General features: G+C 36.5%; 1 protein-coding gene across 1 annotated transcript; it reads right to left on the reverse strand.

Moving 5' to 3' along the window:
* Positions 1–2,866: 2,866 nt before the first annotated feature.
* Positions 2,867–14,674, reverse strand: LOC134657138 (luciferin 4-monooxygenase-like). The gene is made up of 10 exons (XM_063512690.1): positions 14,573–14,674; positions 13,580–13,787; positions 13,001–13,193; positions 10,605–10,742; positions 9,457–9,607; positions 8,592–8,726; positions 5,229–5,363; positions 4,620–4,700; positions 3,486–3,632; positions 2,867–3,070 (listed from the first exon to the last, which is right to left on the reverse strand). The coding sequence occupies exons 1-10, from the start codon at positions 14,672–14,674 to the stop codon at positions 2,867–2,869; spliced, it is 1,494 nt and encodes a 497-aa protein (XP_063368760.1).
* Between the last annotated feature and the right edge of the window lie 282 nt (positions 14,675–14,956).

The following is a 14,956-nucleotide window of genomic DNA, read 5'->3' on the forward strand; positions in this document are numbered from 1 at the left end:
ATATGACAAACAATACATTATGACTTAAAACTTTATGGGAAACAACGGGACCCCATGAAAACGTCCTTATTGAAGCATAAGGACCCTTAATTTATGGAAAGCCACATATAACAACCAATTCGAGGCTACTAGGTGGCAAAATACGACTCAATACGAGTAGGTAGGTCAAATACACGAGAGTAAGGATTTATATTTGGCCAAATATTCTTGTGACAAAGTTATTCTTCCTCGCGTTATCTCGATTTTGCCACGGATCATGAGAACCTATTGTTCGCTTGACAATTAATCCCAAGGATTGGCGTAGGCACTAGTTTTTCCGAAAGCAACTGCCATCTGACCTTCCAACCCAGAGGGTAAACTAGGCCTTATTGGGATCTGTTAGGCTGTTAAAGTTTAAAGTTACCTACTCGTAAGTCTCGTAACACAACATATAAGTTTCGCATAACAAAATTACTTACATATATATATATATATATATATATATACATATATATATATATACAGTGAAACCTGGTTAAGTGGGACCTGGATAAGTGAGAAACCTCTATAGCTGGGACTCATGGTGCGGTCCCGACACTTTAGCGCTGAATTACCTGTGTTAGTGAGATAAAACGAACCTCTATAACTGGGATTAGTTGTTGTGATGTTATAGTCACATATACCTCTATAATTGAGACTGAGTGTGTATTTTACCTCTTTTACTGAGACTATATTTATAAGATTACATTTTCCTAATTGTTTTTTTAGAATTTTATAGGAATTGACCTCTGTATCTGAGATAACGTCAATCTATGACCTCTCTAACTTGGACTTTATTGATCAATTTCCGTATTCTAACTCTTAGTCTATCCACAAATTCCGCATATTTGCTTAATTGTGTCTAAACGACTTCAAGTTTCATTTAGTTACTTTATGTAGTTAAAACTATCGAAACGAAAGCTGAAATCTTGATAAGTAACACGAATAAACAAATTTTCATTTAATAGATTTTTAAGACGCAATGAAGTCCGTATCAAATTTAATTGAAAAAAATCTATCCTTTGGAGAATCATTCAAAATAAATTCTAAGAAATATTTTTAACAGACTTAAAAATATTTAGGGACAAGGATTATTTTACCTTAAATTTATTTTTAAAGATAATTACAAAATACCTTATTAACCACCTCTATAACTGAAATATATCCTCTATTCTCACCTCTATTAATGGGACCCTCTGTAAATGAGACAGAAATTTATTTGTACCTGGCTAACTGAGAACCTGGGTAAGTGGAATACCTCTTTAAGTGAGACAAATCTGCTCGTCCCTTGAAGTCTCACTTATCCAGGTTTCACTGTATATATATTATGTACCTAAACATATTACTTTTCTAAAAAAGGACTGAAATCTAGTGCTGCGAAGAAACGGTATTTTTGTTCGGCTTTTTTGTTGCTATTTTGGCATATGGATACATGGTAGAAGAAGTAAGTATGGAATCCTCCTCTGTTTTGCGTGGTCCGACGCACCTGGCCGGGTTTTCGCGATTTTCCGTCAATGTCTGTCAATACCTTATTTCTTACGAACACCTAAAATAATAAGTTTAAAATTAATCTCAATGTCTCCAGTTTGCTGTTCATTCAAACTGACAAAATCCAAATTTCTGAGGCAATATACGACCGCTGTCTTATATAAGCCATTAAAATTCATCATGAATAACCCCACGTTGCGTTGTTATAAATTTAATTAAATAAATAATTATTGTATTTAATTTATAACAACTAATTAGGCATAGCGTCCAATTTAGAATATGACACAGGCACTAGTTCTTACGAATTTTACCTTAATTTATTAATCAAAGGACCTGAGGTAAAAGTGAGAAGAGGTTAATAAGCAGATGCACCAGCTAGTCGCCGACGCTCCGCTTCCCCCGGGATTAGCCCTTAAGCCTGCACCTAACAGACTGGCTCATAGGGGGCTATGAGCTTGCTGTTGCGTCAATTTTCATTTTTAGAAAAATAACTAGTCTACTAACTACTAACAACACAATAAATGCTTATTTTGCCGCATTCTTCACTATCTCTCCCTATTTCACTGCCATCTAACCCAGAGGACAAAAATATAGCTTATTGTGGCTACTGGCTACTCCGTCTTCCTCATGACTCATGATATTTTACTTCACCATAAAGTAATTGGTGTAATATCAAATGATATTTTTCACACAAGTTTCAAGAAGTTCATTGCTAAGAGCCGGGGTTAGGACCCACGACGATTGGTTTAAAATTTAAACTTTATATATAATTTGTTACCTAGTAATTATACTAAATCTGTTTTCTTTTTGACATTTAGTGGTATATGTATTGCTGTATGTTTATTGTCAAGCTTTTTTTAATTCTGGACAATTGTCATATATTCGTTTTCATGATAGATCTACACCAACGCAACTGCATGTCATGTTCTTGCGGTTTATTTTTATAACGCCAAGATCGAAATTTGACTGTTAACTCCATCTTGCGTCGAGTAGGGGAATCAAAAAACTATAGAAAATAGAAATGCAGTTTACTCTATGCCATAGAATCCCCTTTTAAATGTCATAAATCCAAACATGGCGGCCATACCAATAGACAACCAAGTCTAGCGATGAAATGATTTGTTTACATGAGATTCACTGACAGGTGACACACTTTACCTATTCGACAACCCATGATTGTTCAGATTCAAATGAACTTCAACATGCGACGTCAAAAGTGGCATGTCGAATAAGGCCCCTGATGTCTGACAAGTATAAGAGACATTAAAACCTCTATTCTCTTTTCTGATGGAATTCTCAAGTTTGCTTCTTTCCGAAGCAAAACTAAACGCCACGCCTTGTTAGACAATAATTACAAAACTCACAATATTCCTGCATGATTGTTAAAGTGATACTTACCAGCAACAAAATCTTTAACATCCTGCTCTGTGAGAGTGAACCCGGGGCGAGTCTGGACACACGCGACCGCCTGCTTCCCGTCCTCAGGATGCGGCACACCCACCACGCACACATCCAGCACGCCTGGGTGCTCCTGGATCAATAGCTCCAGCTCTAATGGTGTGACCTGGAGACGACGTTTAATATCTAAGTGTTATGTTATTAACTCGAAATGTGAGTCAGCTCCAAAAAACGGAGACGATTTAAAAAATATCGACTAAACTTTCACTAGCAACAATTACCTACCAAAACGCCTTATTAAGCTCCTTAGAGGAGTATAAATATGTACACGTGATGTTAAAATAATAAATAATATGAAAGATTTTAGTTTAGGAAGCAATTGTAATATTTGTTACCATCCCGTTTCTTAAGTATTCCTAAAACGAAATAAAAAGAAACATGATAGTAAAAGAAGGACGCAACAGAAAGATGTTTTATACTTTTGTTGCTTAGACACCCAAATACCACCTGGACCTGGTTGTGCACCATAGATTAGAGTAATTACATTGGTCCAGAAGTGAATAATAAACAATTGTGCTTACGAAATAGTTGCGATATCTGAACGAGCTGCTCATTCGCTCCACGTAGAAGAAGAATCCTTCTTTGTCCCTGTACAGTAGGTCTCCGGTCTTGTACCAGCCGTCGGGAGTGAACGCGGCCGCTGTAGCTTCAGGGTTGTTGTAGTATTCCTATGAAATGTATTTATTACTTTAACCCTTTAACCGCCAGAGTCTGATATATAAGACTTTACATATCCAGCTCATTTCGACACAGTCTGATAAATAAGACAAAGATCTGATTTGGTTTTTACAGCACATTTATAACTCCCGTAACTATGGCAACCTTACTCTTCGTGGTACAATTACTGTCGGTGGCGACACGAGCACGCTCGATCAAAAATTGCTGGCGGTTAAAAGGTTAATATTGTGGTCCTATTTGACAAAATAATTTAATTCTCAAAATAAAACTTATGGTTTTCGATGGCCCTTGCGGATACAATTCGACCCATAGAGATCTTTAGTTTTGTGCAATTACACCCTTAGGAAAGATCCGTCAAGTACGTACTTTAGCTTACTTTAGTTTATTTTTGCTGTAGATTTTGGGTAGATGGTTCTCAATTACAGTAGTCTTGTTATATTTTCCATTAAAATGCCTACCGAAAAATTGTTTTTGTTAGGGAAATTTTTGGTAGTGAAAAGACCAAAAATTTTCCAGAAATTTATTAATTTGGTTAGCTACCAAAATATTATTATAGGTCATTTTAGTAGGAAGCTTTGTTTAGAACAAGTTCAGTTGGATCCTGATAATTATCGTAAATAGGTAGGTAGAGTTTTACAGAAACACCCTGGGCAAGACAACGTGACATGAGTCTACGAAGTCCGCACATTAACTGGAGTGCTAACCCACTCGATTTCGACGCTTTCCCCACTACCAGATGTGAGGATTCTGCTATCCTATAGGAGAGAGTAGGTATGTTGCGACAAGCAAGAAAGTTTACCTAATTTCAAGGTAGATGGCGTAAATTGCATGGTACCTAATCAATTCCTATAGCCCTATTAGCTGACCGAAAACAATTTTATATTTTAACAAATATATGAGAATATTTGTATGTTTGGATTATAAATGCTGTACCTAAATGGTGTCCATTCCTTTATTTCGGTTAAGAGTGTACTTACCGTTAACCTCGGCCCCTTGGTATACAGCTCTCCCGTCCTATTTGGCTCAGTGATAACTTCGCCAGTTTTAGGATCCACCAACTGCAAATACAGTATTTGTATCAATAAATGATGTACTAAATTATCTACGACAGGTTATCAACCATAACACCAATTAACATAGCATTATGCTCAAAAGGGTGAAACAAGAAATAATTTATATCAATACGTTATCGACCTAACAAAGTGACATTACTAGCCAACTATATTTTGATGACTTGAGTAGGTAAATTGTAGTTGCTTAGCTGAAATAAACTTATAAGTAACTACACTAACTACGTATGAATAATTTTCTGATAAAAAACTGAAACTTTTCAGAAGGCTATAATAATATTATAAATAAAATACCTAGGTAGCACAAGGTAGGTACTGTGTGTGTGTTAATTGTATATCAAATTAATACAAAAGCTTATTTGTTATTTCTGCTTCCTTAATAAATCATAATTATAATAAACAATGACATAAGTAAATACAAAACTATCAAATATCAAAGTGAGGTCTTATTTCGGAGCAATCTATAAACACATACACTGAAAAGTACAGGCTAAATATTACAGTAAATTAGCTTACTTGTACTGGTACCGCCGATGGAAACTCTTGGCCGCAGTTGCCGGGAGGGCCGTTAGGTGCTGGCATCAAAATGGAACCCACACACTCGGTTTGTGCAAAGAGGTTCCATACGAGGCTGTCAGGCCGCATCCTTGCCTTAAAATAAAATGTATACTATTATCTCATGGAACAGCAGGAAGAAAGGCTTTGGTACGACTGGTACGAGTATATTGCCTAATTACGAGTTTTATAAATATTGCTTCAGGTACGTTACCAGGAAAGCAGGTTGGCAGCCCGACCAAAAATAAACATTAAGGTCAAGTGGGGTAAGAGAAGCATAGTTTATTTTGCTCGGGGCAATAGAAACCGTATGACGAAATTTCTTCTACATACCTAAGTATTTATAAGTTGATTTTACTTATGAATTGGTTTTATTTTTTGTATTATCATTTAATTTAGTTATTAATATCTTTAAGTATCTCTAAATGAATGAATGAATGAAATTCCAGAAATATTCTAACAGAAAGAACGGTATGAAGAAAAATAACCGATTTCCAAGACCGAAGCAGGGGGGTGTCACTCCGCAGTTTAGGTACATTTGGCCGGCGCGCCCAACGGACGGGCGTAAGGCAGTGGGCTGCCGCTCGGCTCGCACGATAGTCGTGTCACGTGGCGCTCGCGCAATATTGAAAAGACGGTGGACATAATGGCTTCGAAACCTAAATCTCGATCTAATCCGTATAAAAAATATTGTTCTGTTTACGGATGTCTTAGTAATAGCTAAAATAAACATCCTACATTTATTGAATATTGGTTGTTTATTAGGAACTGACCGACATATTTTCAAAGGAATACGGCTGTGGCATACCTACTTCCGTGAGAATCAGACATACTATCTCCGAATAAAAAAAATATGTTACATATACATACATATTTATCTTAAAATAATAAATCAGTAGGTATAGGTACAAAAACTTGTCAAGTGATAACCCCGTGCCGATGGTCATAAAATTGCGGCGCGCAAAGAACATTCACGGTTCGTGCGCGGTTATAAGTTTCAATTTTGCTTGCAGGCGGCGATATAGGTATAATTTTATACCTAAAACTGCATTTCGTGAAGGAGTGAATTTTCTGTACGGTAGTACTATTAGTTATTCTGTGACCGAAGTGATCCTATATCTACTCACATTCTTTTGGCAACTGTAGTTGCCAGCTGTCACCCTTATTTTATAACAATAATAGAGGTCACTGAAAAATATCACTCAATGTGACTGGATAAGAGCTCCATGAACAAAGTTTTGTACGGAGCTCTAAAAATGCAGCCCTATCGAGAAGCTTCTCAATGTAATAGTGTAGTGTAGCTACTTTGGGGTTTTGCACAAATCACACGAGGTGTTTTCGGCTACTTTTTGATCCCCCCCTACCCCTTGGTGATATTTGGTGAGTTTTTTGGCTACCCCCCCTCCCGCACATAACCTCACGTGTATTTTTTTAGATTTTTTTTATTCCATCTAATTTTAGGATAAATAAGCATTGTGATCCAGCGAGAAAATACATCAGCCAAGCTTCATGGACACCCTTCCGTAGGGGATGGACCTGGGGGATTTCATAGATCGGTATTTTTACTTTATTTTGTTAGATTTAAGTTATTTAGATTATATTTAACTATGATTTTATTTTAATCCTAAAGCATTCATATTTTTTTAGTTAAAAAACATGTGTCATATTTTTTTAAAGTTGATCATAATATTGTTATTGCAAAGTATTAGACTCAATCTGTAAAAATCACGTTTTTTGCGAGGCTAATTTGATTTCTGATAGACTGATAAAGTAATCGTTTATAATCTACCATACCATTTTATCTTATTTGTTATTCATTATTATGTATGATAAGTTAATACCCATGATATAGTTAAATAACAAAATCGAAATCAATGCTCATGCTGATTCAATTAAATCATCAAACATCAACGTAAGATACAGGGTGTCCAACGGCAGACTTCCGATTTTAAAATTTTATATAGGTAACTAAAATATATTGAAAAAAGCGGCCAAGTGCGAGTCGGACTCGCCCATGAAGGGTTCCGTATTTAGGCGATTTATGACGTATAAAAAAAAAACTACTTACTAGATCTCGTTCAAACCAATTTTCGGTGGAAGTTTACATGGTAATGTACATCATATGTTTTTTTTAGTTTTATCATTCTCTTATTTTAGAAGTTACAGGGGGGGGGGGACACACATTTTACCACTTTGGAAGTGTCTCTCGCGCCAACTATTCAGTTTAGAAAAAAATGATATTAGAAACCTCAATATCATTTTTGAAGACCTATCCATAGATACCCCACACGTATGGGTTTGATGAAAAAAAAAATTTTGTGTTTCAGTTCAAAGTATGGGGAACCCCAAAAATTTATTGTTTTTTTTCTATTTTTGTGTGAAAATCTTAATGCGGTTCACAGAATACATCTACTTACCAAGTTTCAACAGTATAGTTCTTACAGTTTCGGAGAAAAGTGGCTGTGACATACGGACGGACAGACAGACGGACAGACGGACAGACAGACAGACAGACAGACATGACGAATCTATAAGGGTTCCGTTTTTTGCCATTTGGCTACGGAACCCTAAAAACCGGCCAAGTACGAGTCGGACTCGCGTTCCAAGGGTTCCGTACATTATGTCCGACTCACGCTTGACTGCACATTTCTAATAGGTTTTCCTGTCATCTATAGGTAAAGAACTATTGTGTGTATTTTTTTCAAAATTTTTGACCCAGTAGTTTCGAAGATAAGGGGTGGGGAATGGTCATTTTTTGCCCATTTTCTTGAATAACTGCTAAACTATTTATCCTAAAATTATAAAAATATATATATATTTGAGATTCTTACAATGAGCTCTTTCATTTGATATGTAACACGATATAGTTTGAAAAACTTTATTTTTTAATTTTCTCATTTACCCCCAGTTTACCCCCCAAAAATGGCCTCCATATTTAAAATTCATTTGTTTACGTTACACGTTTAGGTCACAAACTTACATATGTGTGCCAAATTTCAACTTAATTGGTCCAGTAGTTTCGGAGAAAATAGGCTGTGACAGACGGACGGACAGACCTCGGTAGACCTCGTGCGTCTGCACGAGTGATCCTATTAGGGTTCCGTTTTTTACTTTTGAGGTACGGAACCCAAAAAACTAAAAAACTCACTTTTTCTACCGAGCTTCCAATAATATTAGCCGACGGTACATCACAGTATGGCGTATATTAAAAAAAATATGGCAACTTGCGCCTAGGAGCCCGATTCTGATTTTAATTTATTGTTCTGAAATTTTTGGACCAGAAAAATGACTAGTGTCAGCTGAAAGATTAATGTCTGCACTCACCTTAAGCTGCTTAAAAATTTCAGGGTTCATATGGAAGCCGACGATGACGATTCTCTTAAAGCACGTGAGGTCGCAGTATTTCTCGTGTTTCAAAATGTTGACGAATAGCAGTGGGGTTGAAGTGATCATGGCAGGCTAAAAAAACGGTATTTTATTTATCTGATATTTAAGGTCCTTACGAGCGTGTACACTTGCCTTAGGGCATATTTACATATTGATGAGTGTTTAGTTAGTTCAAACATTTAGTACTAAGCATTTCATTATTTTCTATAATATAAAAAAATATAATAATTTCTTTTTTTTTTTACGAAAATTAACTAAGTATGCCATTAGGTTTCCTTAAGAGATGTGCAAGTTGCGGAAAGTTTCCATAAAATTCTATAAATTATCTGAAATATCATGAAACTTTCACTAGGAAATATGGAAAATCTAAATTTAAAATTGGAAAGTTTCAATTCTCATACAAAAATGTAAGAAATTTCCGAATTTTTCCTACGTTAAATTTCCAAAACATTTCGCAATTTTGGAAAGTTTCCTTAGGCACATCAGTAGGTTTCCGTAATTGTAATTATAGCCATACGCTGAAGTTAACGGAACCCAATAAAAACACCGTCCATAACACCCCCCCTTTCTGCATGGGGGTTAAAATCGGTTACTTTAAAAACTGCTTAGGCGTGTTTTAGTGTCACGCGGACCGTTAGTGCGGATCGCTTCGCACCGGACCAATATATATTAAGTTCAGGGAGCGTTTTAGAGTGGTCCGTTCCGCGACAGCTTTCTCATACAATTTCGCAATCCACACGGACGGTCCGCGTGACACTAAAACCAGCCATAGATCTTATTCAATAGCTTTAACGTACGTCACCTTATATTGATTAATAACGTCAATAATATGTTCGACGGTCTGAGGGGAAGACGTCTGCACTTTGTATTGGTCGCTAGCGATGTTACTCAGCGTCGATATGTAAGAAGTTATCCAGTGCGTGCTTGACAGGTTCAAAAGAGGGACCCTTTCTCTGAAAGTATACCAAATATTTTAAAATTTTCTTGTAGCCTTATAGCAAATTAATATCAAGCAATCTGATCCTAAAGTTTCCCAAAAACGAATTTCCAAATTAACTCCTGCATATTTAGAGAAAATTAAGACGCCTGTGTATTTGGCTCATCCTTGTATCACCTAACAGAGCAAATAAGGTAGAAAACTGGCTGTATTCATTTTTACAAAAATAAATTATGTTAAGTAAACTTATATCTATTCAGTGAAGGAAAATATCGTGAGGAAACCGGAGTAATCCCAATAAGGCCTAGTTTCCCCCCTGGGTTGGAATTGGAAGGTCAGATGGCAGTCGCTCGTAAAAACTAGTGCCTACGTCAAAGGGATTAGTTGTCAAGGGGCCCCAGGAGCTCATTGCCGTGGCAAAATGCCGGGATAGCGCGAGGAAGAAGAAGAAGAAGCAATATTATATTTATATTCAAATTAAAAACGAATGATAAAAACAATTGCATTGAACCAACTGGTGTCAACATTTATTTACAGTACATATGGTGCTACTTTCCGTGCATATGTCGAAAGTTTAAAGGGCCATATGTGCTGTAAAACGTTGTGCGATACACGTGCGAATGGGCAATTCGCAACTCGTGTCGATTTAAAACACTCCCTTCGGTCATGTTTTAATTTATCGTTTGTATCGTTTCGAATTTCCTCTTTTACGCACTTGTATCGTAAATTTTCTATGTGCGGAGCAAGAATCATAAAATTGATAAAACATTTTTATGGGAAAATCTTACGACTACAACTGTTGGGCAGCGAATAAGTACAGTGGGCCAAGAAAGTGGTCTACCAGTTTTGACAAAAGTTTCCGCGAGATCTAACGATCTCTAAGGTTGAGAATTGTCACTGACATAATATTATTGCAAGGGGAAATCGACCTTGTTGTATCATGACGTTCAAAGGAACCTCAACCGTAGGGTGGTAGACCACATTTTTGGCCGACTGTACATCTAACTACTTACTTTTGCTTTACAAGTGCGCCTAATTTCACGACCTTGATAACGTCGGAGTGTTTGATGGCCGCGACCTTGGGCAGGCCGGTGGTGCCACTAGTGCTGATGAGCCACACGTACACCTTATTTGTGTCAAAGTTCGCCACTCTGAAACAACTTTGCTGTTAGTAGTGTTCAGAGATACATATTTCAGAGAGAGCTAGGTGACCCCCCTGCATACAATCAATCTATGCAGGGGAGCGATTATTTTTAGATTCAGCAATCAAAAGTAAATGGTTTTTTTTCCTACGATTGAAAATCAAAGAAATATAGGTACCTACGCTCGTGGGCGGCATAGTCCCTATATTCAACGACACCCCACACCATAGGGTTGAAGAGAAATAAAACTCATCCCCAGGGTTTGATGCGAAAAGAAAAATTCTTTCGCATTCGTGTAGGGGAGATTTGAGTCCCGCACTCGCAAAAATATTTGATCTTCATATAAACATTCGACCCCGTTTTCACCTCCTCGGGGGATGAATTTTTAAAAACGCTGAATAGGTTTTCTTGTTTTTTTAATAAAATACCTTTTTACGAAGTTTCAAGTTCCTAGCTTTAAATAAAATTTGAACCCTATACAAACTTTCAACCCCTTTTGGACCCGTATAGGGGATGAATTTTTAAAAACGCTGAAATTCCTTTTCTCGTATTCTAATACATAGTATGTCATTATACAAAGATTCAAGTCCCGCACTTAAAAAAAGATTTGACCTCCATACAAATTTTCAACCCCTTTTTCATCACCTTGGGGGATGAATTTTTGAAAACGCTGAAATTAGTTTTCTTCTTTTTTAATATAATACATTTTTACAATGTTTCAAATTCCTAGCTTAAAATAAAACTTGTACCCCATACAACCTTTCATCCCCTTTTTAACCCCCTTAGGGGTTGAATTTTTCAAAATCGCTTCTTATCTCTTGTACACTTTATAAATGCAACCTAATGTGCAAATTTCAACTTTCTAGCTTTTGTAGATTCGGCTCTGCGTTGATGAATCAGTCAGTCAGTCAGTCAGTCAGGGCACTTGCATTTATATATACAGGATGGATTTTCTTTTTGGGTCAGTGAGGGCAGCTACCAGATCCCGTGCTGCTACAAGAAAACGGTCTAAGAAGACCTTCCCTCGATTTCAAATTAATGAAGATTGGCTTTTACAGATTTTGGAAAAAACATACAGGGTGCGAGAAAAAGGTCATTTTTGACAAACTTTTTTTTTGATGCCAATTCGTCCCATTCCTATTAAGGATCAAAAGCTTGTATGGAACCAAAAAAAAATTTCCGGCTAGAAAACCCACAAATCGAGAATAACTTTTCCCATACAATTTGTATGAAAATGAAAACTTTTATTTTTCACATGCTATTTTTGTATGCCAATCGATTCCATTCCTATCCAGTATCAATAGTTTCTTTGGGGTCAACTTACGGTAATGTACTAAAAAGCCACAAATTAAAGAAAACATTTTCCATACATTTAGTATGGAGAAAACGTGAAATTTAATTCACATTTTTCTATCTGGCCAATCAGTCCTGTTACATTTAAGGACCATAATACTGTATGAAGACATTGCTGTAGGACTGATGGGCGAGATAGAAAATTGAGAATAACGTTTCACACTTTCCCCATAGTAAATGTATGCAAAAAGTTTTTATTAATTTGTGGCTTTTTAGTACAGTCGACGTCAAAGAGATCTTTACGACTAACGTTACAAAAAATTATTTACACGACTTTATTGTCATAGCATTTAGGTCGTGTAAACATTTTTTTGTTACTTTGGCTGTAAATTTCTCTTTGACGTCGACTGTACATTACCGTAAGTTGACCCCAAAGAAACTATTGATACTGGATAGGAATGGAATCGATTGGCATACAAAAACAGCATGTGAAAAATAAAAGTTATAATTTTCATACAAATTGTATGGGAAAAGTTTTCCTCGATTTGTGGCTTTTCTAGCCGGAAAATTTTTTTTGGTTCCATACAAGCTTTTGATCCTTAATAGGAATGGGATCGATTGGCATCAAAAAAAAAGTTTGTCAAAAATGACCTTTTTCTCGCACCCTGTGTGTTTTTTCCAAAATCTGTAAAAGCCAATCTTCATTAATTTTAAATCGAGGACCGTTTTCTCGTAGCAACACGGGATCTGGTAGCTGCCCTCACTGACCCAAAAAGAAAATCCACCCTGTATAGATAACTTTAAAGGCCACCACACACTAGCGTCTCCCAAGCGTCGGCGTCTAGTCAACTGTATGGCTGCTGCTCGACGCCATTTTCCATAGCGCTAACTAGACGCCGACGCTCAAAACAGCGTACGCAGCGTCGCACTAACAGGCAATCTCACCGTTTTTAGGAATTAATTAAAAGACTAACCTGAATTCGGTTTCGGGAGCATGATCATCATACGTCTTCACGAAATCATCGTAAGATCTGTCGCTGTCACCAAATGTCACCATCCTAGTGTCCAGCCCGAGGTCTCGAGCCGCCCTCTCGTAGTCCGCCAACTTGGACGTTTCGCAAAAAGCCAGTTTTGGCTTTGTTATATTTAACACTACCTTTACCTCCTCTGTTGAACAAAACAAAAAGTTTTGCAATTCAAAAATAAAGGAAAATAAGTATGTACTCATCACTATTATTTGCAAAGGGCTTAAATGAATTGGAGGTGTGAATAAAAAATAAATATTAATATGAAACTATCGGGACCTATTATTATAATTACTCAAATGTTAATTTAATTACACAAACGGGTCTAGATGCGATAGAATTTCATTGTTTTTACCTTAATTTCCAAAAAAAGATTGAATATGTTTAGTTTGTAATTAAATATGTGTAAAAAACGCGAGAGTTTAAAGTGTTATACTCAAATGTGATTTTCAGTCTTGGCTACTGTTGCCCAAAGACCTAAAAATAAAAAGATAAACTAATCAGATGATAGAATAAAAGCGTACGTACCATATACGTAGGAAGGGTCAATTCCAGATATTGGCAGTCCGTTCAAGTAACCAGCATAGAAGGGGATGTGTACGTTAAGGTGGTTGACCCCCGACACCACAACCACATCACCAGGTTTCAGACCCGCGTTCCTCAGACATCTGGCCAACTGTATTGAACGGGACTTCACCGATGACTTCATCTCAACTTCGCCTGTTCCGGCGTCGATCTAAAACCAATATTTTTTAATTTAAGAGGCAAAATTACAAATATTGGTGGAACCACTGTCTAAAACTGCGAAATTCTTCTACAGTTTTTTTGATATCTAGTAACACTTATTGAAACTTTGTAATGTAAGTAGAGGCCCAACGGATCCGACATCATTGATAAAGGCTTCTTTTAAATATGTAGATTTAAAAAAAAGAGGCAAAAGTCACTCCACCCAAAAGCGAGTAGAAATTGAATTTGAATGAATTCACTATACCCAAAATCTAAAATGATTTTATTTAAAGAAAAAAAAAACATTAAAAGCTTTATCGAGCATAGGGCTTTGTGTGTACCTATACCTTTAATATTTGGGTATCCATAGTAATCTTAAACATTATAGCAAAGGTAAAATAGGAGATTCTGTCAAAAGGGGGGCAAAATGACATATTTACGGCGAGGGCGTTCATTGAATCCTAAACGAAGCGAAGGATTCTAAAGTAGAATCCTGAGCGTAGTGAGGGTTTTAAGTGTGTTACGCCCAAGATGGAAATAATTTTGCTACCACGTAACATATACTGCTTTTCACATCACCTATGAGGTACTTAATTATGATGTTTAAAAATATAATTTAAGTTAAACAAATAATGTGCAAAAAAAATTCAAAATGTATCCCAGAACAGAAAAGTGTTACTTTGATCCCTCCTAGCAGGGAATAAAAGTGCCACGTTGATCACTCCTAGCAGGGAAGACAAAGCCATTTTTTTTGGTGATATGAAAATAAACTCTTAGGTTCACAACCTGCCAAACATGATCTTCTGGTGTGTTGAAGTAATCCAAAACCAAATTTCCAACATGGTAAGCACCGCCGGACACTTCATCACTAGACGTATATTCTTTTAATAACTGCATGTTGTCCGATAAACGTTTTCTAGCGTCAGGCGCTCACTAATTAAGTGTACTCGAAGTTAATCAGAGCACTCGCTTTTATTGGCTACCTAAAACAGTATGTTGTGGTGTAATTGAGGAGCGTAGGCGTACTTATCTTGTACCTCAATTATGCCATGATACTTGTACAAATTACCTCCAATTAAATTTGAACTATTATTAAATGGAAACAGCGGCGATTTTGCTTTGTTTCGTTTGAATTTAAAACAAAGGAAAATCAACTGTGTTTTCTAATACCATTAATTA

Source organism: Cydia amplana, chromosome 19 (genome assembly GCF_948474715.1).
Source record: "Cydia amplana chromosome 19, ilCydAmpl1.1, whole genome shotgun sequence".
Taxonomy (NCBI): domain Eukaryota; kingdom Metazoa; phylum Arthropoda; class Insecta; order Lepidoptera; family Tortricidae; genus Cydia; species Cydia amplana.